Raw genomic sequence first — 25,330 nt, forward strand, 5'->3', positions numbered from 1 at the left:
GATTAGATTCAGGCTTTCTGCCTGGTTGGGTGCCTGGCTGGCAGGCTGGAGAGACTGAGAAACCTCCACTACACAGGTGTTAATCCTTCCCCAAACCCCCTCAACACACTGACACTGACTGACACAAGCACTCTGACACAGACATGAAGGGGAAAATTCAGATGCACACATAGACACACACACACACACACACACTTACACAGACATGTACAGGAACATTCAGATACAGACCCATAAACTGTACACGTTCTCTGAACTGGGTAATATTTCAACACATTATTACATTGCACACACACACAATACATGCTCATGAACTCTGAACCTGGTCATTTGCAAGGTGTGTATTTTAGGCCCCCCCACACACACACACACACACACACACACACACACACAGAGAGATATAGCCCTGCCAGGGGAACAAGTGTTGGGAACCCATTGTACAGGCCCTTCACCACTAGGTCAGATATCAAAGATCCCCCAGACAGAGCTCCGCCAGGGTGACCAGTGATACTGATAATAACAGCGTGAAATGGCCTGCTTTGAAGACCATTGATATGGGAGAAGCATCTCTGAGAGAATGTTTTCTGGATCTCTTTCATCATAATGGCTGCCTTTTTTTATTATGTTTTGTTAGAATCTCTGTTAGAGATTCAGGGCAACATTGCCATAATGCAAAATAATTGTGCAAAGTGGAAAAATGATGAAACTATAAAAATGACACCCTCAGAATTTTAAAGGCTGCTATGTTGTCACATGGCACAGTCCGAGACAATCACGTTTGACTAGAAATGCACATAGAGGACAGTTTCCTTGCCTTGTTAACATTATCCTCATGTTGTGTAAACTGCTGTATCGAGGAATGTGTTTATAGGCCCCATGATGGCTCTGTGCTCTACTCTTTTTGCTCTGGGACTGCTTCATCGTTAAGAATAGAAAGAAGGGAAGGGACACAGCGGTTCAAAGGTGGAGGAGAGTAAAGAGCAGAGGGAAGAGGGAAGAGAAGAGTCTGTCTCCCCCGCTGCTCACCCTCTCTTCATATGGCTTCTAGCCAGCCCCACAAATTTAGCCAAAATTTTAGGCCTATCTGGGCACAGCCTCAGTTATAGACGCTGACTGATAATTTCTCAACAAGCCTCTGTGGCAGAATGCCAAGGCACTGACACTAGAGACCTTAACCCCATCGGCGTCTGCGTCCCCCGACGGTCAGTCCGCAGATGTTGCAGAACGGTTGGTCTCCTTTGTCCCCAGAATTGTACCCTTTTCACACTATTGTGCTGTCCCAAACTGTACTGGCTTGGACATTTTCTTTTCACTTTGTCAGCAACTATGGTGGACCGTGGATGTGTAATCAGGGCAGCTCAGTACAGCTTGGTTGGGCTCAGCTCTGTTCAGCTCAGTAGTGTGAAAAGTATTTTGAAGACCTAATACTGATTGCATGTATTCAACGCTTTACCCCCTTTCGTAGCCCACCAGCCCGGCACCCACCTTTTGTGATTCATGTTGGCGTCTATTTTGAGTGACACTGCTGCCACCACATGCTTTTCTGTGCTCCTCAGCAATATCAATGTGTGAATGTTTAATGATGAGTAAGCTGTTAATAACAATGTGTCCCTTCTCTGTCTCCCCAGGTAATGTTTAAAGCCAAAGCAAAATATTCTCCGGAGCTCAACAAATACAAGTTAGTGGAATTTTTGCTGACTCCGTGTCTGAGTTAGTCTAACTGAGTTTATACTGAGTGGGGTGAGGCGAGGGACAATGCAGGGGAGAGGATGTTGGTCAGGAAGGCATCAAATGGCCAATAACCCAAATGAAAGCTGGTGTATGGGAATGGACAGTGTTTTCTTAAAACGATGCCATGAGAGTTGAAATGCCATGGCTGTTTGAAAAGACACACAATAAAGCCTTATGGTGGGACCTTGTCAAACCCCCCTCCCCCTCCAAAATGTACCGGTCATCTGTAGCGACGTTTCGTTTTAATGTCATATGTTGGACAATGTTTAACATCCTTTTACTCTCCGTCCGTCTATAATGCTGAACTATTATGAACTACTGAGTTCCTCACACTGGGCACCATCATGTAAGATAGTGTGTACACTTATTACTATGAAATTATTAATGGGGTACCAGTACTTTCCCGGTCATCTGTTACTAAGTGAAAAAGGTTGATGCATTGCAATGCTACCATTTCTTCCAATTGCAAATCACTCAATGGAAATAACATAACATGAAGACGACACTCTAGTACGTTCTTACTAGAATGGGATCGTTCAAACCTTTGGTGGCAACATGGCTCTCGTTCAGATACTCAGTGCCCTAGTTACAAAACCAAGTTGGCCAAGCTCTGTACAGTATCAATGATTGACTTTCACTGTATGTTATTGTAGATACAGTGGAACGGACTGTCCAGTAACCTTGATTAAGTCTAATAATGCCTCTGAGCTTCGTCTTAGCTGTCTCCACCCTTGGCTGTTTGATGTGGACGGGGGAAGGTGGTGTCTGAATTTCTGGACTAATAAACACTTTGATCACCCAGCCGATTAATGTCTGATGCGAAATGAAAAGCTGCAAACTGAAATCCCCAAATCCACCACACACCCTCCTCCCCCCTTTCCATCCCAGTTCTCTACAATCCCCAGCACCACACACGTAGGCACACACACATGCACAATTGCACACACACAAAGCATTCACAAACACAACCCATACACACATCCTGCAAGGGGGAGGGGGGTAAAGGAAGAGAGGAGCAGAGCAGGTGAAGGCAAAAGGGGGAACTGAGAAGTTTGACTGACCCAATGCAGTAGAATGGAATGGGGTGTTTTAAGCTTTATTAATTTATTGTTGTGTAGAATTATTGTAATGTTGTGTATTGTAAGCTAGTTCTTGTACCACCTATAATTGTGGGTTTTTTTCGCAGGTTGACCATGCATCTGGCATTCATCTTTGCCAGCCTTTTCTTCCTCGTGGTAAACCTGACATGTGCCATGCTGGTGCAGGGTGGCATGGTGGGCGAGGCAGAGGTGCGGCAGGTGGTGCTGGCCCGGGTGCTGGTCAACGACAGCCTCTTCGTACTCTGCGCCATTTCGCTGGCTGTGTGCATTTTCAAGATTGCCAAGATGTCCTCGTCCAACGTCTACCTCGAATCCAAGGTACAGGACGGTCCATCAATCAAGCATTAACTCAATCAATTAGCCAATAAGTCACTTAACCAATTAACCAACTAAACAATCAGTTACTTAATCAATCAATTCATTGATTAATCATCTTTATCATCCCTTAGTGCTCTAGAGGTGCACCATATGGCAGGTAGCCTAGCGGGTAAGAGCATTGGGCCAGTAACTGAAAGGTCGCTGGTTCGAATCCTGAGCCGACTAGGTGAAAAATCTGTCTGTGCCCTTGAGCAAGGCACTTTATCCCAATTGCTCCTGAAAGACGCTCTGGACAAGTGTCTGCTAAATGACTAAAATCAAAAAATGTAAATACAATATCTCTCTCTCACCCTCTCCCTACCTTCGCTGTAGGGTACGTCAGTGTGCCAAGCTACTGCCATAGGTGCTGCAGTCATCCTGCTCTACACGTCCAGGGCCGGCTATAACCTGGTGGTGGTGGCTCTCTCTCCGGAGAACCGTCCCAGCGCCTTTAACTACAGCTGGTACAACGTCTCTGACCAGGTAGGATTGCCGTGGTTAGGAATACACACACGGAAAATGTTGACGATGATCATGAAGATTGTTAGTGTTAAGTCACTGGCAGAGGACTAGGGGCGTGTGTGTGAGGGTGTGTCAGGCCTGTTAAACCTTCAGTGAACCCTGCTGTCCTAGATATTCAAAGCTCGCTGTTCTACCAGCCAAACACTCACCCCGGGTGTCTGACATAGTTAATCATCTATTATAGGGCTGATCAGTCTGCAAACACTGTGTGGTGTGTGGTGTCTGTCTGTCTGTCTGTCTGTCTGTCTGTCTGTCTGTCTGTCTGTCAATGAATAGGCTATGTCTGCAACTAATCGGCAGTCACATCCATTCTGCATTAGTTGCATAGATGATAGTTCACACACATTTTTTTTGTTTTCTCTGTCACACGTGTATGCCCAATTTAAGTGTCAATGTGTGTTCAATGTGGATATGTCTGTGCCCGTCTGTGTGTGTTCGGCTTTTACATGACTCTGTGTGTTTGTGTCTGCGCGCACGTACGCTCCGATGAGTGTTTGTGTTTGTGTGTGTGCATGTGTTGTTTGTGCCTGTGAACACTAAGCTCTCTTATATGACTCTATATTTAAATGTTTATCCCACTTATACAACAGTTGCCAAAGAAAACAACACTAAAGCACACATGTACTGGTAGAAATAACATGTTTTCAATTATAATTTAATTTTGATAGCTGAATTCATACTTTCTCATCTATTAACAAAATCAGGTTGTTAATTCTTTAAGGACGAGCACTATATGTACCATATGTGTGTATGAGTCCCTCTGTGTGTATCTGTGCATACATCTCATGTTTACAACCATTCTCCATAGTCTCCCTTCTAAGTTGACACTTGGCTTGAGTTCAATCTGTCCAGAAGACATTGATGACAGAGCCATTCTATCCAGATCTGTTTGCTGAGAGCTCTGTGGCTTCTGCAGCAACAATCCATTTGAGGGGATTTGTGAGGATATGGGCTCTGTGGGGGAAAGGTCTTCATTTGTCTATAAATAACCCAGCCAGGCGAGGAGAGGGGGGAGCACAGCAAAGGGCTGCCTGGTGCTAGTTACCTAGATCTGGTCTCAAACCCTTAGACAGACGGCCCTGTACTGTAGGTTTTCCTAGTTCCCTAGGCCATTCTTGGGCCACTGTGTGTGTTTGGGTGACTGTCTGTCTTGGTTTATTGGTTTAAATGTGTCTTGTTGAGTAAGTGTGTCACAAATACATACACCCGCAGACACACACACACACACACACACACACACACACACACACACACACACACACACACACACACACACACACACACACACACACACACACACACACACACACACTCACGTGTCTTTGTTTCTGTTTCTATGTCTACAATCTTATCTATCTAATCTATCCTCGTCAGTTTGTGTCTATATTTGGGATTATCTGAGAAATTATCTTAAAATACGTTTCTGTCTCAGTTGAGGGCTGACCCCATTTAGTCGATTGTTTGGTCGATACGCTGTTGGTTGGCCAAGATCTTTTTCTGTTGAGTAGTCGCAAACAATATTGAACAAAAATATAAATGCAACATGCAACAATTTGAATGATTTTACTGAGTTACAGTTCATATAAGGAAATCAGTCAATTGAAATCAATTAATTAGGCCCTAATCTATGGATTCCACATGACTGGGTAGGGGTGCAGCCATGGGGAGCCAGGCCCAGCCAATCAGAACGAGTTTTTCCCCACAAAAGGGCTTTAATACAGACATAAATACTCCTCAGTTTCATCAGCTGTCCTGATCGCTGGTCTCAGACGATCTCGCAGGTGAAGAAGCCAGATCTGGAGGGCCTTGGCTGGCGTGGTTACATGTGATCTGCGGTTGTGAGGCTCGTTGGACATACTGCCAAATTCTCTAATTATGGCTTATGGTAGAGAAATTCGCAGGCAACAGCAGTGGTGGACATTCCTTCAGTCAGCATGCTAATTGCACACTCCCTCAAAATTTGAGACATCTGTGGCATTGTGTTGTGTGGCAAAACTGCACATTTTATTGGGAGAAGTTGCTCTCGGAGGATGTGTTGGTACCATTATTTATTCATGGCTGTGTTCTTAGGCAAAATTGTCAGTGAGCCCACTCCCTTGGCTGAGAAGCAACCCCACACATGAATGGTCTCAGGATGCTTTACTGTTGGCATGACACAGGACTGATGGTAGCGCTCACCTTGTCTTCTCCGGACAAGCTCGTTTCCGGATGCCCCAAACAATCGGAAAGGGGATTCATCAGAGAAAATGACTTTACCCCAGTCCTCAGCAGTCCAATCCCTGTACCTTTTGCAGAATATTAGTCTGTCCCTGATGTTTTTCCTGGAGAGAAGTGGCTTCTTTCCTGCCCTTCTTGACACCAGGCCATCCCCCAAAAGTCTTCGCCTCACTGTGCGTGCAGATGCACTCACACCTGCCTGCTTCCATTCCTGAGCAAGCTCTGTACTGGTGGTGCCCCGATCCCGCAGCTGAATCAACTTTAGGAGACGGTCCTGGTGCTTGCTGGACTTTTTTGGACGCCTTGAAGCCTTTTTCACAACAATTGAACCGCTCTCCTTGAAGTTCTTGATGATCCGATAAATGGTTGATTTAGGAGCCATCTTACTGGCAGCAATATCCTTGCCTGTGAAGCCATTTTTGTGCAAAGTAATGATGACGGCACGTGTTTCCTTGCAGGTAACCATGAATGACAGAGGAAGAACAATGATTCCAAGCACCACCCTCCTTTTGAAGCTTCCAGTCTGTTATTCGAACTCAATCAGCATGACAGGGTGATCTCCAGCCTTGTCCTCGTCAACACTCACACCTGTGTTAACGAGAGAATCACTGACATGATGTCAGCTGGTCCTTTTGTGGCAGGGCTGAAATGCAGTGGAAATGTTTTTTGGGGATTCAGTTTATTTGCATGGCAAAGAGGGACTTTGCAATTAATTGCAATTCATCTGCTCACTCTTCATAACATTCAGGAGTATATGCAAATTGCCATCATACAAACTGAGCCAGCAGACTGTGAAAATAAATATCTGTGTCATTCTCAAAACTTTTGGCCACGACTGTATATACAGTACCAGTCAAAAGTTTGGAAGGACCTAATCATCCCAAATAGTGCTATCTTCTGTATACCACTCCTACTGTACCTTGTCACAACACAACTGATTGGCTCAAACACATTAAGAAGGAAATCAATTCCACAAATTAACTTTTAACAAGGCACACCTGTTAATTGAAATGCATTACAGGTGACTACCTCATGAAGCTGGTTGAGAGAATACCAAGCGTGTGCAAAGCTGTCATCAAGGCAAAGGGTGGCTACTTTGAAGAATCTTTAATCTAAAATATTTTGATTTGTTAAACACTTTTTTGTTTACTACATGATTCCATATGTGTTATTTCATAGTTTTGATGTCTTTACTATTATTATACAATGTAAAAAATAAAAACCCTGGAATGCGTAGATGTGTCCAAACTTTTGACTGGTACTGTATATGTATAGTTTAAGCTAGAGATATGTTTTTGCATTGGAATGCATCTCAATCCACCGCATCCACCGATCGTCTGTAGCTTCTGTGTTATTTTTTCTGTGTTTCATTTCTCTAATTGTTGGATCTCTGTGTGTTTTCCCTCCAGGCAGACATAGAGAAGATCAGTGGAGAGGCCTACATTATTTTTGGGATCATCCTCTTTTTCTGGGAGCTGCTACCCACCAGTCTGGTCGTGGTCTTCTTCAGGGTACAGAGGCCCAATCAGAACCTAGTAAGACCATTTACTTCATGTATACTATCCAATCAGGCCCAATCAGTACCTAGTAAGACAATTGCCTTCCTGACAGTATACCAGTCAATCAATGAGCTAAGGCTGGGCGATATGGCCTAAAACCAATATCTAACATTTTTTCAAACTTATAGGCGATTCACGATATATACTGTATCTCGATTTATTTTATGTTCTCTAAATAAGCTTTGTTTACAATTGAATGTAAAATACACTGCATTTAAAACAGTCAGCAATAATCTAATGAATTCAGAGCTTGTGAAATTATACCTAGGCTGAATATATGCGGGGTTGGCAGGTAGCCTAGGTTAGAGCATTGGGCCAGTAACCGAAAGGTTGCTAGATCGAATCCCTGAGCTGACAAGGTAAAAAAATCTGTCGTACTGCCCCTGAACAGTTAACCCACTGTTCCTAGGATGTCATTGTAAATAAGAATTTGTTCTTAACTGACTTACCTAGTTAAATTTAAAAAATAAAGAAAGTATGCCTTCCACAACCATAAGACCCAATAATAATGTAATTATTTGATCAATATAGTTGTACCTGCTTTTTTTTGCAATAGTCAATGATCTGGCTTTCAGGTCTGTCTATAAAAATTCCCTTTATGTTACAAATTTAATCTGAACCATGCATAATGCACATGTACTAATAATGTAGCAGGCATTATAGATAATAAACACCGGTCTCATAAACAATCTCTCAAGCACAAGCCCACATGCTAGTGAGCAGCCAGCTAATATTTATATTTCGAGTTTAGCCAACTTGGATCTAGGTATAATTACACAAGCTCACAACCTTCTGTCCGTCTCCAACTGTTTGAACAGCATGCTAGCCTGTCCTCTGTGTTCAGATGTTGAAATCACTACCTTATTTCTCAGAATGAGAACGAGTTGACAATTCCTTATATAATTGTTTTATGCTTATTGCGCATTTATAAAACACAGACTAAACAGCTAGTATATCTTTATCTGACTAAAATGCTGCAAGTGATACGTGGTACTGTAATGCGTGTGCGACAAACTGAGCATTAATTTTCCAGAATGAATGTTCATTGGTACATCTGTTTAGTTTGTCTGCTCTGCTCAGAATTTGAAGAGTTGAAACATAAACAGGGTATGGTTCGAAAGGTTAACTTCTCCTCTATTACAGTAAAATAATCTCCATGTGTTTCGGTGTCCATATGACCGATTCTGTTGGACCAAACCTCAAATGCAAATAGCAAGTTAAAACCGTTTGTCGAGGCCTCCCGATTGGCACAGTGGTCTAAGGCACTGCATCGCAGTGCTAGCTGTGCCACTAGAGATCCTGGTTCAAGTCCAGGCTCTATCGCAGCTGGCCGCGACCGGGAGACCCATGGGGTGGCGCACAATTGGCCCAGCGTCATCCGGGTTAGGGGAGGGTTTGGCCGGTAGTGATGTTCTTGTCCCGTCGCGCACTAGCGACTCCTGTGGCGGGCCGGGCGCAATGCACGCTGACACGGTCGCCAGGTGTACAGTGTTTCCTCCGACACATTGGTGCGGCTGAGTTCCGGGTTAAGCGAGCAATTTGTCAAGAAGTAATGCAACTTGGCTGAGTTGTGTTTTGGAGGACGCATGGCTCTATCCCGAGTCCCTACAGGAGTTGCAGCAATGGGACAAGACTGTAACTACAAATTGGATACCACGAAAACATTTTATACAAAAAAACCTTTGTCAGAAGGGTAGAAGTGATCTTTCATTTTTGTTGTTGTGAGTGGTTGGGGGGGGGGGCTTGGGAGAAAGATGTGAAGCGAGAGGTTTCACTCGCAAAAATCTGTCAAAAATAAGCCCAATGCGTTTCTATGTGCATATTGAATTGTCCCAAAGGCCTGCCTTCCTGCCAACGACTCCCATTGTTAGGGCAGAGATATGAGCATCTCATCATTATATACAGATCTCTGGTGTAAATGGGAAGGTGCACAGTACAGAAGGAACGAATGAGACGAAACCAAAAAGACAACGTCAACAAGCGGACATAAACGCTCATAAAAATGAAAAATATTTTCAAAAACTTGATTCTGCGAGACATGCATTTGGAATATCGCGCGAAAACATACATTCAAATCGATTGGATATATTGCCCAGACCTACAAGGTGCTCACATTAATCATATGTGTTTGAATGCACATTAGTCAAATATTTGCCTACCTCAGTACAGGGTAGCTTAAAACAGCATTAGGTTTTATGTGGCCTTTATTTTAATCTTGTTCTCAGTTTCTCTCATCTATACTGAGCAAATACATAAACACAACATGTAAAGTGTTGGTCCCATGTTTCATGAGCTGAAATAAAAGATCCCAGAAATTACTCTCAAATGTTGTGCACAAATTTGTTTACATCCCTGTTAGTGAGCATCTCATTTGCCAAAATAATCAAGAAGCTGAATAAACATCATGATCATTACACAGGTGTACCTTGTGCTGGGAACAATAAAAGGCCACTCTAAAATGTGCAGTTTTGTCACACAACACAATGCCATAGATGTCTCAAGTTTTAAGTGAGTGTGCAATTGGCATGCTGACTGCAGGTGTGTCCACCAGAGCAGTTGCCAGAGAATGTAATGTTAATTTCTCTGCAATAAGCAACCTCCAACGTCGTTTTAGAGAAATTGGCAGTCCGTCCAACAGGCCTCACAACCGCTGACCACATTTAATCACAGCAGCCCAGGACCTTCACATCCAGCTTCTTCGCCTGCGGGATCATCTGAGACCAGCCACCCAGACAGCTGATAAAACTGTGGGTTTGCACAACTGAATAATTTCTGCACAAACTGTCAGAAACCGTCCTAGGGAAGCTCATCTGCGTGCTCGTCATCCTCTCCAGGGTCTTGACCTGACTGCAGTTCGGCGTTCTTTGGGTAAATGCTCACCTTCAATGGCCATTAGCACGCTGGAAAAGTTTGCTCTTAACGGATGAATCCCGGTTTTAACTGTACCGGGCAGATGGCAGACGTATGGGCGAGCGGTTTGCTGATGTCAGAGTGCCCCGTGGTGACGGTTGGGTTATGGAATGGGCAGGCATAAGCTACGGACAACGAACACAATTGCATTTTATCGATGGCAATTTGAATGCACAGAGCTACCGTAACGAGATCCTGAGGGCAATTGTCATGCCATTCATGCCATTCATCACCCATGTTTCAGTATGATAATGCACAGCCCCATGTCGCAAGGATCTGTATGCAGTTCCTGGAAGCTGAAAATGTCCCAGTTCTTCCATGGCCTGCATACTCACCAGACATGTCACCCATTGAGCATGTTTGGGATGCTCTGGATCAACATGTACAACAGCGTGTTCCAATTCCTGCCAATATCCAGAAACTTCACACATCCATTGAAGTGGGACAACATTCCACAGGCCACAATCAACAGCCTGATAAACTCTATGTGAAGGAGATGTGTAGGGCTGCATGAAATGGTGGTCACACCAGATACTGACTGGTTTTCTTATCCACACCCCTAACTTTTTTTTTAAGGTATCTGTGACCAGTCATGTGAAATCCATAGATTAGGGCCTAATGAATTAATTTAAATTGACTGATGTCCTTATATGAACTGTTACACAGTACAATCTTTGAAATTGTTGCGTTTATATTTTTGTTCATTGTAATTTGACATTCATTTATCAGACAGGTGGAAGATACAACCACACTGACTTCGAAACGCTAAAGTTTAGTCATTTAGCAGTGCTTCTTCCTGTAGTGGGCGCATACACTTTTTCATACTGGTCCCCCGTGGGAATCGAACCCACAACCCTGGCATTGCAAGCGCCATGTTCTACCAACTGAGCCACATGAGACCCATAGGAAATGATTTGGTCCCACATACATGTACCTAAAACGATGTACTTACAAGAATATTTCCAGTCTTATTACTATGGTATAAGTTCATGTAAAGTCTTTAAGCATGTTTTTCTTGTCATATATTACTTATTAAGTTGTGAGTGTGTCCTTTTCCCCAGGCACCAGGAGGAATGATCAACAGTCACAGCTTCAGTTCCAAGGCCTATTTCTTTGATAACCCCCGGAGGTACGACAGCGATGATGACCTGTCCAGGAGCAACAACTCCAGAGCAGATCGACCGAGGTGGGTAACAGGCTACTCTATCACTTATAACATCCTATATTGTAAATTCCGTCACCTATAACATCATGCATCCCCTGTACACAGTCACCTACAGTGAGGGAAAAAAGTATTTGATCCCCTGCTGATTTTGTACGTTTGCCCACTGACAAAGAAATGATCAGTCTATAACTTTAATGGTAGGTTTATTTGAACAGTGAGAGACAGAATAACAACAAAAAAATCCAGAAAAACGCATGTCAAAAATGTTATAAATTGATTTGCATTTTAATGAGGGAAATAAGTATTTGACCCCTCTGCAAAACATGACTTAATACTTGGTGGCAAAACCCTTGTTGGCAATCAGAGGTCAGACGTTTCTTGTAGTTGGCCACCAGGTTTGCACACATCTCAGGAGGAATTTTGTCCCACTCCTCTTTGCAGATCTTCTCCAAGTCATTAAGGTTTCGAGGCTGACGTTTGGCAACTCGAACCTTCAGCTCCCTCCACAGATTTTCAATGGGATTAAGGTCTGGAGACTGGCTAGGCCACTCCAGGACCTTAATGTGCTTCTTCTTGAGCCACTCCTTTGTTGCCTTGGCCGTGTGTTTTGGGTCATTGTCATGCTGGAATACCCATCCACGACCCATTTTCAATGCCCTGGCTGAGGGAAGGAGGTTCTCACCCAAGATTTGACAGTACATGGCCCCGTCCATCGTCCCTTTGATGCGGTGAAGTTGTCCTGTCCCCTTAGCAGAAAAATACCCCCAAAGCATAATGTTTCCACCTCCATGTTTGACGGTGGGGATGGTGTTCTTGGGGTCACAGGCAGCATTCCCCCTCCTCCAAACACGGCGAGTTGAGTTGATGCCAAAGAGCTTCATTTTGGTCTCATCTGACTACAACACTTTCACCCAGTTGTCCTCTGAATCTTTCAGATGTTCATTGGAAAACTTCAGATGGGCATGTATATGTGCTTCCTTGAGCAGGGAGACCTTGCGTGTGCTTCAGGATTTCAGTCCTTCACGGCGTAGTGTGTTACCAATTGTTTTCTTGGTGACTATGGTCCCAGCTGCCTTGAGATCATTGACAAGATCCTCCCGTGTAGTTCTGGGCTGATTCCTCACCGTTCTCATGATCATTCCAACTCCACGAGGTGAGATCTTGCATGGAGCCCCAGGCCGAGGGAGATTGACAGTTCTTTTGTGTTTCTTCCATTTGCGAATAATCGCACCAACTGTTGTCACCTTCTCACCAAGCTGCTTGGCGATGGTCTTGTAGCCCATTCCAGCCTTGTGTAGGTCTACAATCTTGTCCCTGACATCCTTGGAGAGCTCTTTGGTCGTGGCCATGGTGGAGAGTTTGGAATCTGATTGATTGATTGCTTCTGTGGACAGGTGTCTTTTATACAGGTAACAAACTGAGATTAGGAGCACTCCCTTTAAGAGTCTGCTCCTAATCTCAGCTCGTTACCTGTATAAAAGACACCTGGGAGCTAGAAATCTTTCTGATTGAGAGGGGGGTCAAATACTTATTTCCCTCATTAAAATGCAAATCAATTTATAACATTTTGGATTTTTTGTTGTTATTCTGTCTCTCACTGTTCAAATAAACCTACCATTAAAATGATAGACTGATCATTTCTTTGTCAGTGGGCAAACGTACAAAATCAGCAGGGGATCAAATACTTTTTTTCCCCTCACTGTATATTGCATCCTATATTGTCCGTATGCAGTCACCTAAATCCATCTTGTATTGCGTGTACAGTCACCTATAACATCCTATATCGCTCAACTAAATTTCCCTGTAACATCCTAAACATCGCTGGTGAAAATTTGCCTGTTACCTAATTTACCCCCCACAGTCACCTATATCATCCTATATCGCGCGTACACAATGCTAACATCCTACATTCCAGCTATGCAGTCGCTTATAGCATCATATTTCCCCTGTACACAGTCATCTATAACAACCTACAGTGCCTTCAGAAAGTATTCCTTCCCCTTGACTTATTCCACATTTTTGTTGTGTTACAGCCTGAATTCAAAATGTATTAAAACAATTTTTTTCTCACCCATCTACGCACAATACCCCATAATGACAAAGTGAAAACATGTTTTTAGAATTTACACAGTATTCACACCTGAGTTAATATATTTAAAACATTTTTAGCACACACTCTTATTCAGAGCGAGTTACAATAGTGAGTGCATACATTTTCATATTTGTTCGTACAATACATGTTAGAATCATATTTGGCAGTGATTACAGCTAAGAGCTTTGCACACCTGGATTGTGCAATATTTGCACATTATTCTTTTAAAAACCTCTTCAAGCTCTGTCAAATTGGTTGTCGATCATTGCTAGACAGCCATTTTCAAGTCTTGCCATAGATGTTCAAGCCAAATTAATTCAAAACTGTAACTAGGCCACTCAGGAACATTCAATGTCCTCTTGGTAAGCAACTCCATGTCCTGCTGAAAAGTGAATTTATCTCCCAGTGTCTGTTGGAAAGCAGAACCAGGGTTTCCTCTAGGATTTTGCCTGTACTTAACTCTATTCCATTTCATTTGATCAGCAACAAAAACTCCCTCGTCCTTCCCGATGACAAGCATACCCATAACATGATGCAGCCACTACTATGCTTGAAAATATGAAGACTGGTACTCTGTGATTTGTCCCAAACATAACGCTTTGTATTCAGGACATAAATGTAATTTCTTTGCCATTTAAAAAAAAAAAGAATGTTTTGCTTTATTGCAAACAAGATGCATGTTCACTCTGTCATTTAGGTAAGTATTGTGGAGTAACTACAATGTTGTTGATCCATCCTCAGTTATCACCACCATTAAACTCCTTAACTGTTTTAAAGTCACCATTGGCCTCATGGTGAAATCCACGAGCGGTATCCTTCCTCTCCGGCAACTGAGTTAGAAAGGATGCCTGTATCTTTGTAGTGACTGGGTGTATTGATACACCATCCAAAGTGTAATTAATAACTTCACCATGCTCAAAGGGATATTCAATATCTGCTTTTCTTTTACCTATCTACAAATAGGGGCATTGAAAAACCTTCCTGGTCTTTGTGATTGAATCTGTGTTTCAAATTCACTGCTCCACTGAGGGACCTTGCAGATAATGTATATGTAGTGTACAGAGATGAGGTAGTCATTCAAAAATCATGTTAAACACTATTATTGTCAATACAACTTATTTTGTGACTTGTTAAGCAATTCTTTTCCTCCTTAACTTATTTAGGCTTGCCATAACAAAGTGGTTGAATACTTATTAACTTAAAACATTTCAGCTTTTCATTTTTTGTTCATTTGTAAATATTTCTAGAAACATAATTCCACTATTTTGTGTAAGCCAGTGACACAGAATCTCAATTTAATACATTTTAAATTAAGCCTGTAACACAACAAAATCTGGAAAAAGTCAAGGGGTGTGAATACTTTCTCAAAGCACTGTATATGCCCCACAGTCACCTATAACTTCCTGTATTCCCTTTACACAGTCACCCATACAGTCACATATAACATTCTACATCCCCCAGTCAACCTAACGTCTTATATCCCCCATACAGATACAATGCTGAGTTAAGCCTGTCCCTTCCATTCCACAGTAGTTTCCTGTCCTCGACGACCCAGTTGGACCCCAGCTGGTACAGCTCCACCCAGAGGAACGGCAGCCTTACGGGGATCCCCCATCTCCCCACCGGCCCCCAGACCTCCACTGCACCCCTTCTCCTAGCCTACGGCAACATCCAGACCAACCAGCACCATAACTACTATTCCACCCCCCAGAACTACTATTCTACCCCCCAGAATCACTACTGCACCCCTCAGAACTAACCACCCCCGCCGTCCCCATTAGATACCCCTGAAAGTAATCCGGAAAACACAGGAAAGGGGCGCTCCTGACCTTCAGCTACATGGCTACGACCCTCTGGGTTACCCTGGCGATCCTATGACTGGTGCTGTGTGGCCACGCCTCCCTCATTCCAGCTTTGGACCCGCTCCCACCCCACCAGGGCTACTTAACTACCCGTCTTGTTGTAGGCATGGTGACAACCTTTGGGATTTCTGGGGCCAGCCGAGGGGAGATCATTTGAGGTCAGTGGTGGTTAGGGAGTGGTCAGCTGAGTGATATTCCTTTTATTAAAAAAGCTTTCCAACATGTCTAATACCATAGTCCTGGAACTAGAGGTCTGCTACCTGACCCGAGCCCAACGTCCCCGACATTATACATCGGGTTAGGGCCAGGTAGGGTCTATTTTTTTCATCAATAACTAGAGTGTGGGCAGGGCTCGGGTATCACTAGATTGAGCACTAACATTTTGAAGCTGAACCATTTGTGCGTGCTCTGCTGCGCAGTACAGTCATATTTAACTAAGTGCTTCAACCACATCACAAATAAGAGAGGAGAGATTATTTCACAGAAAATAATAATGTTCCTTAGGTTTTTAGGAGTTTAGAGTGATGAAAAGTAGCCCAAGCAGAGCCATTGCTATGGAGACTCAGAGCCACCACGAGCTGAGCGGATGCAGAGCGAGTGACAGACAGGGAGGAGCAGCTAATGGATTTACAAACTGAGGAAGGTATTTCTGATTTTGGGTTTTTGGCAGGGCCTTAAATTTAGCAGAAGCAGTCGGGCCTGGGTAGTGTAGGGCCTGAACATTGTGGGCATGGGTAGGGCTCGGCCTTTAAATTCATGTCCGTGCAGGGCTCTTCCTGGAACATTGTACTATTCCTAAGAAGTGTTTGTATGGAAAGGATTGTGCTTATCAGCTTTTCCACACACACATACTGTATGTTTGTCGGACATCAAACAGAAAAGTTAGTCCTATCTCTTTCAAGGACCAGACAAGTACATGGACCAGCACTTATGTTTTTGCACCCCAAATTTCCTATTTTGCTTTGGTCCAGTGGGCAGTTCTCCCCGCTGCCCCCTACACACAGACTCCCCTCCATGAGTCGGGAGGCGACATTTGCACTTGAAAAAATCCCCTCACTTCACATTCTGAGGACATGACCCTGGCTTTAATGTAGACTCGGCTCTTTATACAATCTCAGACTTTGTGTGTTCCTTCCCTGGACATGTCTCATTTCCCTGTAAAGACCAGTTGTTATCTGAGCAATGAGACATCCATGACCATGTCCTTCTAAACCAACACCAAACGGGGCTAGAATCATGGGCAATGCTCTCAGTATTCGAGCCCAATGTGCACTGGGACACCGTGGGAAAGGTTAATACTTTGTGTGTTTTGAATCTTTCACACTGTCAAAGACTGTGTGAAAGAGGAAGGCCACTTTTGCCAAAGAGCGCACAGATCGAGAGTTGGGCCTAAAATGTAGTCTCGAGCCTCCAGCTTTCCTAGCTCCTTGGGAAGTCCGTTTCGACGAGAGGCCCTAATGGAGCATAGACTGTGGGGAAACAATATGTTTCTGAATGAATTTTCTGATCTGGACCCAGTAAAGTGAATGTACGGATTAAGTGTGGATTGGCGGAGTGATCAGATCAAAATGTTATTATGGTCCAGTTTCATAGTACAGTAGGCTACTCCTGGCAAAGCCCTAGCAAGGTCCCAGCTCAGTTTGTGCTGTCTTTACAACTCTAATGGTCATTGTCACCAGACAGCACAAAAATATCTGGGACCAGGTTAACCGGTGACAGAGAGGGATAGATGGGCTTAAAGACGCCCTCCCTCTCTTTCTATATCCTGACTATAATAGTTGCTGTATACATGTGGTAGTTTACAGCATCAAGATCACCATCATTAGCCTGGACCCAGATCTGTTTGTTTTGTCTTGCCAGCTACTCTGGTCATAGTCACCCCATTGGCCATAAGAGTTGGCAAAATAGCACAGATAGATCTGAGACCAGGATACACCACCATACAGGGACACCTGAAAATGTGCCATTACATGTTACTGTTTGTTTTTTTTCCTTGTGGAAAACGTCTTGCACAAAATGCTGTAATAATCAAAAATTATTAATAAGCTTTATGACCTCCTACTTGTTTCAATTTTAACTGGATTCTGTTTGTTTTTTATACTCCATGGCTACTAATTTGGACTTTTCCATGTCGAGATAGTGGTACGGCCCAGGTGTACAGAGCAAGTATATGTGTGAATGTGTTTGCTAAACATGCTTATATGCACAGAAAGTGTTTAGGTAGGAGGTAAGAAAACTGTTGAAAGACAACCCTTTCCTTTGTTTGTTACTGTTGAACAGAGTTTTGTGTTGTTTGCAAAAACCTGTTCAGAGAGGGCAAGAGGAATTGCTCTCTACACATTTGATATGCCTTCTAATCATATTTTATTTTTTGTTTTGTTTTATTTAGAAATTATTTTCTTCTTTCCTTGCCTTCCTTCCATGAATGTCTGAGATCAAGTGTTGTCGTTGTTGACGTTATACGAGTTGTGTAAATTAATATCTGCTGACAAACACAATCAGTGGGCGAATGCAATCATATTTTAAGTATATTCTTTTTTTTCTTTTTTTTTAATTACCCCCTTTTCTCCCCAATTTCGCTCCAACTCCACAACGGCATCCTCCGAAACATGACCCGCCAAACCACGCTTCTTAACACCTGTCCGCTTAACCTGGAATTCAGCTGCACCAACGTGTCGGAGGAAACACCGCTCAACTGACGACTGAGGTCAGCTTGCAGGGTCCCAGCCCGCCACAAGGAGCCGCTAGTCCACGATGAGCCAAGTAAAGCCCCCCCCCCAAACCCTCCCCTAACCCGGACGACGCTGGGCCAATTGTGCGCCGCCCTGTGGGACTCCCGATCATGGCCGGTTGTGACACAGCCCGGGATCGAACCTGGGTCTGTAGTGACACCTCAAGCACTGCGATGCAGTGCCTTAGACCGCTGTGCCACTCGGGAGGCTTTTTAAGTATATTCTATGCTATTTTCTCCCGCCTTCTCTGTGTTTGGGACTGATGTCATTGCATCATATGGCTGATGTCACCTTTTGACCTTTGGTGCTGTGGAGGTCATACAGGAAATGTCCAGTTGGACAGGAAGTGAAAAAGTGTAACCCACAGAGAATGATAGAGGCCTCTAGTGGCCAAAAGGCTGTTTTAGCATGGGCAGCGCCATTGAGGGCTTCCAACATTTTAATGTAGGCAACTGGGTGGGACTTCCATCTTCATTAGCTGATCCCTCCTGATGACCCGGTTGGAGTCATGTCCAACTGGGTCATTAGGAGGGATTAGCCAATTGAAAATGTACTATTTTAAAATGGAGATAGCCTTAATGGAGCTGCTGTCTAAGACCCTAGAATGGCACAGATACAAATATGAGTCCTCTATAGTATAACCGCAGGTTGAACTTCCTCTCACCCTCCCAGGGCCACAAGCCAATTCCAGCCAGCCAGGGGGAACTGCTTTTAAAGATTTTTATTGTATTTTATTCCCCCTTTTTCTTAAAAAATATCATTTTAGAGGTGGATTCTGCAGGGTAATGGATTTGGGTGTAGGAACAAACAGATTGTTGTCTTTCCCTTAATTTGCTCTCAAACTAAGTTGCATACGTGTGTGATGGTTGCAGCAAATCTCTGTCAGTAAGCAAAAGCGAGCAGACAGCTATAATCAATAGGAAAATACTGGCAAATGTTGATATTTTCACCCTTATATCCAAGAACATACAGCATTCTATCTGGCATGATTGCAAATTGTCCTTACTTAAAGAGATAGTCAGATGAAATCGTGGATAACATTTGTATGTCTCTGCGTCCAGTATGAAGGGAGTTAGAGGTATTTTCGTGAGCCAATGCTAGCTAGCGTTAGTTCAATAGACTATTGCTTCAACGCTAGGTAGCAATTACGCTATCGCTAGTCGGCAACTTCCTTCAAACTGAACACAGAGACATAAAAATGGTATCCATGGGTTCATCTGACTCTGGGGAAGTAGATAACGGGCTTCTTTGCAAAAATGTTGAACTCACTCTTTAACAACAACTTATGTTCAATTGTATGAGTTGGAAGTATTGTATTTTTTTGCTGATTTTGTTTCTGTGAAATCTGTTGCTATATAAGATCTTGTGTCTCGCAAAGAGCAGGTTTAGCCTTTTATAATAATTATAATTTGTCTCAAATTCTTTATTGGTGGCCAATGAATGTAACACGTTTACCCATCTTTCATAGATCAGTAAATATGTATGCAAGCACTACCATGTTAAAATAAAGCTTTTCATCTGAATACACAAGGTATAACAAGGGTCCTCTGCAGAACTAGAGGCTGCATTCAAGGGCATGATAGAGCCCCACTGTGGAGGTGTCATAATACCCCAAAAACCTAGCGGTTAAACAGGGAAATGGTTTCAATTGTTTTCCACCATTCACTTGTCCCATTGGAGATTTTAGAAACACTTAAAATAAGGGCTGTGTTTCATATAGGCTTACCCTGGCGTGATGTTTTTATAACCATGAAAATCTCTCAGACAAGGTGACTTTTCATCAATATATATGGCCCTATTTACTCTGATTTGAAAATGCTAATTAGTATCAAAGTAGCCATCATGGAAAAACTACAAATCCCTGCAAACTCCTGCACGTCATCTCTAGCTGACACCTTTGCTAACAGGTATTGTGTCAATTTAAAACATGCACAAGACAGCTCACAGAATTGTCAATTTTAAAGAAATTTAGCCAATTTATTCATTACTACATTTAGCTCACATTGGATAGTGTCACGTCTACTCCCGTTATAGAGAGTTCATCCAGATATTCTTATCTTTGCCACGATTTTGGCAGTCTCATCCAGATCATCATGGCATTTGTAGTTTTTTTTAGGATAGCCACATTAGCAGCAAATTAGTATTTCAATTTGGGAAGGTAAATACAGGCGAATCTATTGATAAGTCACCTTGTCCTAAAGAGATTTACACAGTTGTCAAAACATAATGCCAGGGTAAGCCTACAAGAAACACAGGCCTTATTTTAAGTGTTTCTAAAATGGTGGAAAATGATTGGAACCATTTCCCTGTTTGACCCCTAGGTTTTATGGGTATTATGACTAATATTGTGATATTCTATACATAGCAAAAAAACAAAGATGGGGCGTGTTTATCAAAACATGCAATGGACACCGTTTTGCAACAGAAAATTAACATTTGCATTTCTTATTTGATGTCCAGGTAGTCTCTCCCTGTTTCGTTGTGTTTTGAACACAATGAACACAGCCCAGTTCTCTGAAGGCTCAAGAACCCTCTGGTTATCAATGTGACAGCAATTGATAAATCAACCATAAATAGGAATTGCCCACTTTCTTTGATGGTGCAAACCATAACCAGTGCGTTAAGAGTTGGTTTGCATTCCTAAGTCCTGACCAACATTATCAGCTCACAGAGGTTTCTCTTGTCTGTGAACGACTGGATGTCGAAATTGGGTTTTGTGTCTTGGCCGAACCCTCGACTACGATTCAATTATACGTGTTTTAAAGCAGATCAGGTTTGAGCTCCTGTGTGTTTTGACAAGACTGTTCAATCCACTGTATTCCCACTCATCTCTGATTTTAAGAAGATTTATGATCAAGTTTTGGCTTCACAGATACGAATCTGATCATGTAACTGATGTTGATTCACAGTTGATCCATAATCAACACCCTTCGGGCCTTCCCTGTAGCTCAGTTGGTAGAGCATGGTGTTTGCAACACCAGGGTTGTGGGTTCGATTCCCACGGGGGGCCAGCACAGAAAGAAAAAAAAAATGTATGAAATGTATGCATTCACTACTGTAAGTCGCTCTGGATAAGAGCGTCTGCTAAATGACTAAAATGTAAAATGTTCTGCCTTTACCAATATTCACGAGGATGCTCAAGCATGTGGTCAAAACAGTTAGTGTGAGGAGTTATCAAAGCCAGTGTTTTGCATCGCTTGGAGCAGAGGAAACCCACAGCAGATAGGCAGTGAAATCAGGGGCGGAAATCCCGGGGGGACGGGGGGGACACGACCCCCCCCATCCTGGGAAAAATATGATTTGTCCCCCCCAATATATCACTGAAACATAACTATGTAATTTAAATAATAAGCAATGAAAGCAATTGTGCTGATTATAGACACTTAATAGCGTGTTTTTAAGTTTCAAAAGATTGCGACTCCCCCCCCCCCCCCCCCGCCCTTTGCCTCACAATGGTTTGATCCACTGCCAGTTCCTTAGTTTGCACGTAACTGCCGTGAGGTTCATCCAGTCAATTGCACACACACACACTAGCTGAATATGCAGAGCTAGCGCGCAAATATTAACTATTAAGCTAGCTAGTACCTATTCCATTTATGTGGCGTCGTCAAAGATGGAATCTTTGCTATCGTCAATGTATTCCAAGATCAGCACGCAGATGATGTAAGTTAGTGCTTCAAAGTCCCTGTGATAAGGTTAGCGATAAACTGAAGTCCAAACTGAACAGAACTACACTCTTCTACCATGGTCTTAAATATATTTAATGGTCTCGTTGCAAAAGCTAAATTGTCGCAAGGTAACTTTTATTTATTTATTTTATTTCACCTTTATTTAACCCAGGTATCAAAGATTATAGCAAACACCATTGAAACTGAATTGGTGCTCGCTAGCTTTGCAAATTCAGCTATCGTTGGAAGCCAGCCAATATGAAACAAACTACTAAAATTACAAAAGGTTGCAGCATATGTTGTGTAAATGGTGAACTCATACAGCTGTCAACTCTTGTCATTTTAATCCGTTTCACATTTGCTAGCTACCTTTTAGATCGAAGCCCAAATAGAATGATAGAAGATGATAGAAGCCCATCTCCTACTGTAAATAACCTACACACTGTGTGTGTGTGTAGCCAGCCAGCCAGCCAGGTAGAAAAATGGCAGAAAAATAAAAGACGGACATCAGAGTATTTTTCAACACACCAAAACGCATAGTAAGAACCCTAGTAGCCTAATATCTCAAAGACTAGTTGATAAAATGTTCATAAGAAATAAATGAAATTCTAATGGAAATGTTTCACAATGATGTCATTAGGCAGAGCAGGCAACAGATGGCACACAGACAGCAGAGCTGGGGACAGATATGCAGGGCCAGACTGGCAGAGACAGGGAGTCTCAGGTAAGTTTGTTGAGTCTTTGTTTGGCAACATTATGAAAGGTTCTCAATTTTTTTGACTTGTAAAATAGGAACATAATTGGAAAATGCCATGGATACCCCCACTCTCAACTTAAACTGGTGACTGAACTAAGATTTGTTAAAGGCAATGGCATTGCTGTTGTGATTAGTTGTGTAGTTTTGGGTACCGGTAGTTAGGAGTACGGCAAACACCTTATTTCTTTGGTTCCTCAATATACATTTACCATATTACAATGTAGGTTATGTGTTACAGCACTACTTTTGGTGTCCCCCTCAGGAATTGCTCTTGAGAAAATTTCATGTAATTGTCCCCTCCAAAGTTGATATCAGATTTTCGCCCCTGAGTGAAATGCATTATAAAAGCGTTTAAAAAACAAACATGTTTGTGTACTGGTGATGGCGCAAGTAAAGTATATAATCCTTGACGTGCTGGAGGAGGAGGATTGGAAATGACAATGATAAATGTGTATCATTTCAAAGGCTACTGATCTCTTCTTTATTTTACTAACATTTTGGCTAAAGAGCCTTCATCAGAGTATTTCACCCTGATTAAGACTCTTATATGAAACAGTGAAACTGATAGCCACTCAGAGATTAGCCTGAGATTGGAAGGTTTGGGGTTCAATCCCCGGATGAGTCATAACTAAAGAAGACTCAACACCTCTCTGCTTGGCACTCAGCATAAGGCCGTGCGATAGACTAGCTTCTTGTCCATGGGGTGTACTTGTAGATTAAGCTGCCTCATGCTACAGGAGTAGGAGATAGGGCAAGAGTCTATGGGCCTTTCTGGCTCAGACAAAGCTATTTACTCTTACAGCAAGAATAATTTTTTATTTGTATAGTATCTTTCGCTAGTCAGCACCTCACCAAAAGGGTGTGTGTTCTTTATGTTTTTACTTAGCAGATTGTGTACAGACCAATATTAATTTCAGTCATAGAAAACAATCTCTACATCACATTACATTCAGTTACCTTACAGCCAATCTGCCATTGAGAGAGTGGATAAGCACTTCGAAAGGCCCTGAGAAGTGTATACATTCTATCAATGATTGGTCAACACGTTTTACATGTGTATACAAAATATTTTATGTGAGTAACATTCACCATTCACCAATAAATTCATTACGAAAAGCTATTGCAAGAAAAATGGTGCAAAGTATTTTTTTACCCTGATACATTATCAAAGTGCCATGTAGCTGAAAGGGTATTGGTTACGGTCCATGTTCCTTTATTTGTTTTGTTAGATCCCTTGTAAGTCACTTGTCAGAACTTTCACATTTCAATGTACCCAGTGGAGGACAGAAACTAGCTGTCCTCCGGCTACACCATGGTGCTACCCCAGAGAGTTCTGTTGAGGCTACTGTAGACCTTCATTGCAAAACAGTGAGTTTTAATCAATGATTTGGTGACTTGAATATATTTATTATAGTTTTATTTTGTTTGAGGAGAATGGTCCTCCCCTTCCTCATGTGAGAAGTCTCCACTGACCTAATGTCACCTACAATGGTCACAGTATAACAACACTATTACCTCACTAACTAAAATAGATCTTTGTATCACAACAATATGTTTCTGAGCAGTCAAATATCCCTCCCCCCACACACACACACACACACACACACACACACACACACACACACACACACACACACACACACAGAGTTAAGGGAACTTTCCGGTTCACTCACCTGCAGTTTGCCCCAGAGCCTGCACTTAACATAGCCCATGCAGCCAATTATCCTGGAGATGTTGCGGAAAGTCATCCTAAAGTCCTAACGATGAATTTAATTTATTTTGGGTAACAGACATACAACAAAATGTACAATGTGGACCCAGAGGATATCACTTGAAAGCATTAAAACACTTGTTTCCAAAGTGGTCCTTGATGGTAAAAACAATAACACATATAATGATTAAAAGGCTAGACAAAATTACAAACAACCATAAATACATTCATTTATATTGACATCCTAAAAAGTGCCACTATTCACTGCACTTCTCCCTAACCTTATAAATCCATCATATTCATTTCACATTAAAACAATCTGTTAATTGCACATCATACCGATCATTCAGATAAATACACCTGACCAGCAGTAGGGGGAACAAGGGGCAGTGGAGTGGTTTCTCTTACTTAGACAACCTTGTCCAAATTAAATCCTTTGCTTGCTTTTTAAAGCTATTTTTACTTTTTCTTTGCTTGATCTCCAAGGGAAGGCTATTCCATAGACAAATGCCTGTACGGAAAAACGTGCTCCTCGCAGTACTGTTTACTCTTGGGATTTTACTATACATAACACTAGCTCTGGTATTGTGACTGTGTGGTTTTTCATGTAACCTGGGGCACGATCATTTAAGATGTCAAACATATGATCAAGTTTAAGTTGGTTCACTCTGGACTCCAAAGGCAACAAGCCCACCTCCCGGAACTCCTGTACCCCTATGTGGAGTCCTAGGGGGGAACATTCAGCATATACCTGATAACATTATTTTGCATGACCTGCATTCTCTTTTTCAGCTTTTTTGATAGCCCACTGTACCAAGCAGAGCAGGCATAATAAAAATGACACTGAATCAAGGTTGAGACAAGCAGTTTCTTAACTTAATGTTAAAATATCTAGTGTTACGGTATGAACATTTCAATTTGTTCACCATTTTAGAAATAATTTTAGC

The 25,330-nt window shown here is 42.5% G+C and overlaps 1 protein-coding gene across 1 annotated transcript in view; it reads left to right on the forward strand.

Annotated features, from left to right (window-relative positions):
* Window positions 1-23,804, forward strand: part of gpr137c (G protein-coupled receptor 137c) — a 59,186-nt gene extending 35,382 nt beyond the window's left edge. Inside the window, exons 2-7 of the mRNA XM_014196075.3 lie at window positions 1,629-1,678; window positions 2,918-3,149; window positions 3,522-3,671; window positions 7,337-7,462; window positions 11,458-11,582; window positions 15,184-23,804. Coding sequence (XP_014051550.1) covers window positions 1,629-1,678; window positions 2,918-3,149; window positions 3,522-3,671; window positions 7,337-7,462; window positions 11,458-11,582; window positions 15,184-15,412 — 912 coding nt within the window. The 3' untranslated portion in view covers window positions 15,413-23,804. The remainder of the gene's footprint in view (window positions 1-1,628; window positions 1,679-2,917; window positions 3,150-3,521; window positions 3,672-7,336; window positions 7,463-11,457; window positions 11,583-15,183) is intronic.
* The last annotated feature ends 1,526 nt before the right edge of the window (window positions 23,805-25,330 follow it).

The sequence above is a fragment of the Salmo salar genome, chromosome 01 (assembly GCF_965601325.2).
Source record: "Salmo salar chromosome 01, fSalSal1, whole genome shotgun sequence".
Classification (NCBI taxonomy): Eukaryota; Metazoa; Chordata; class Actinopteri; order Salmoniformes; family Salmonidae; genus Salmo; species Salmo salar.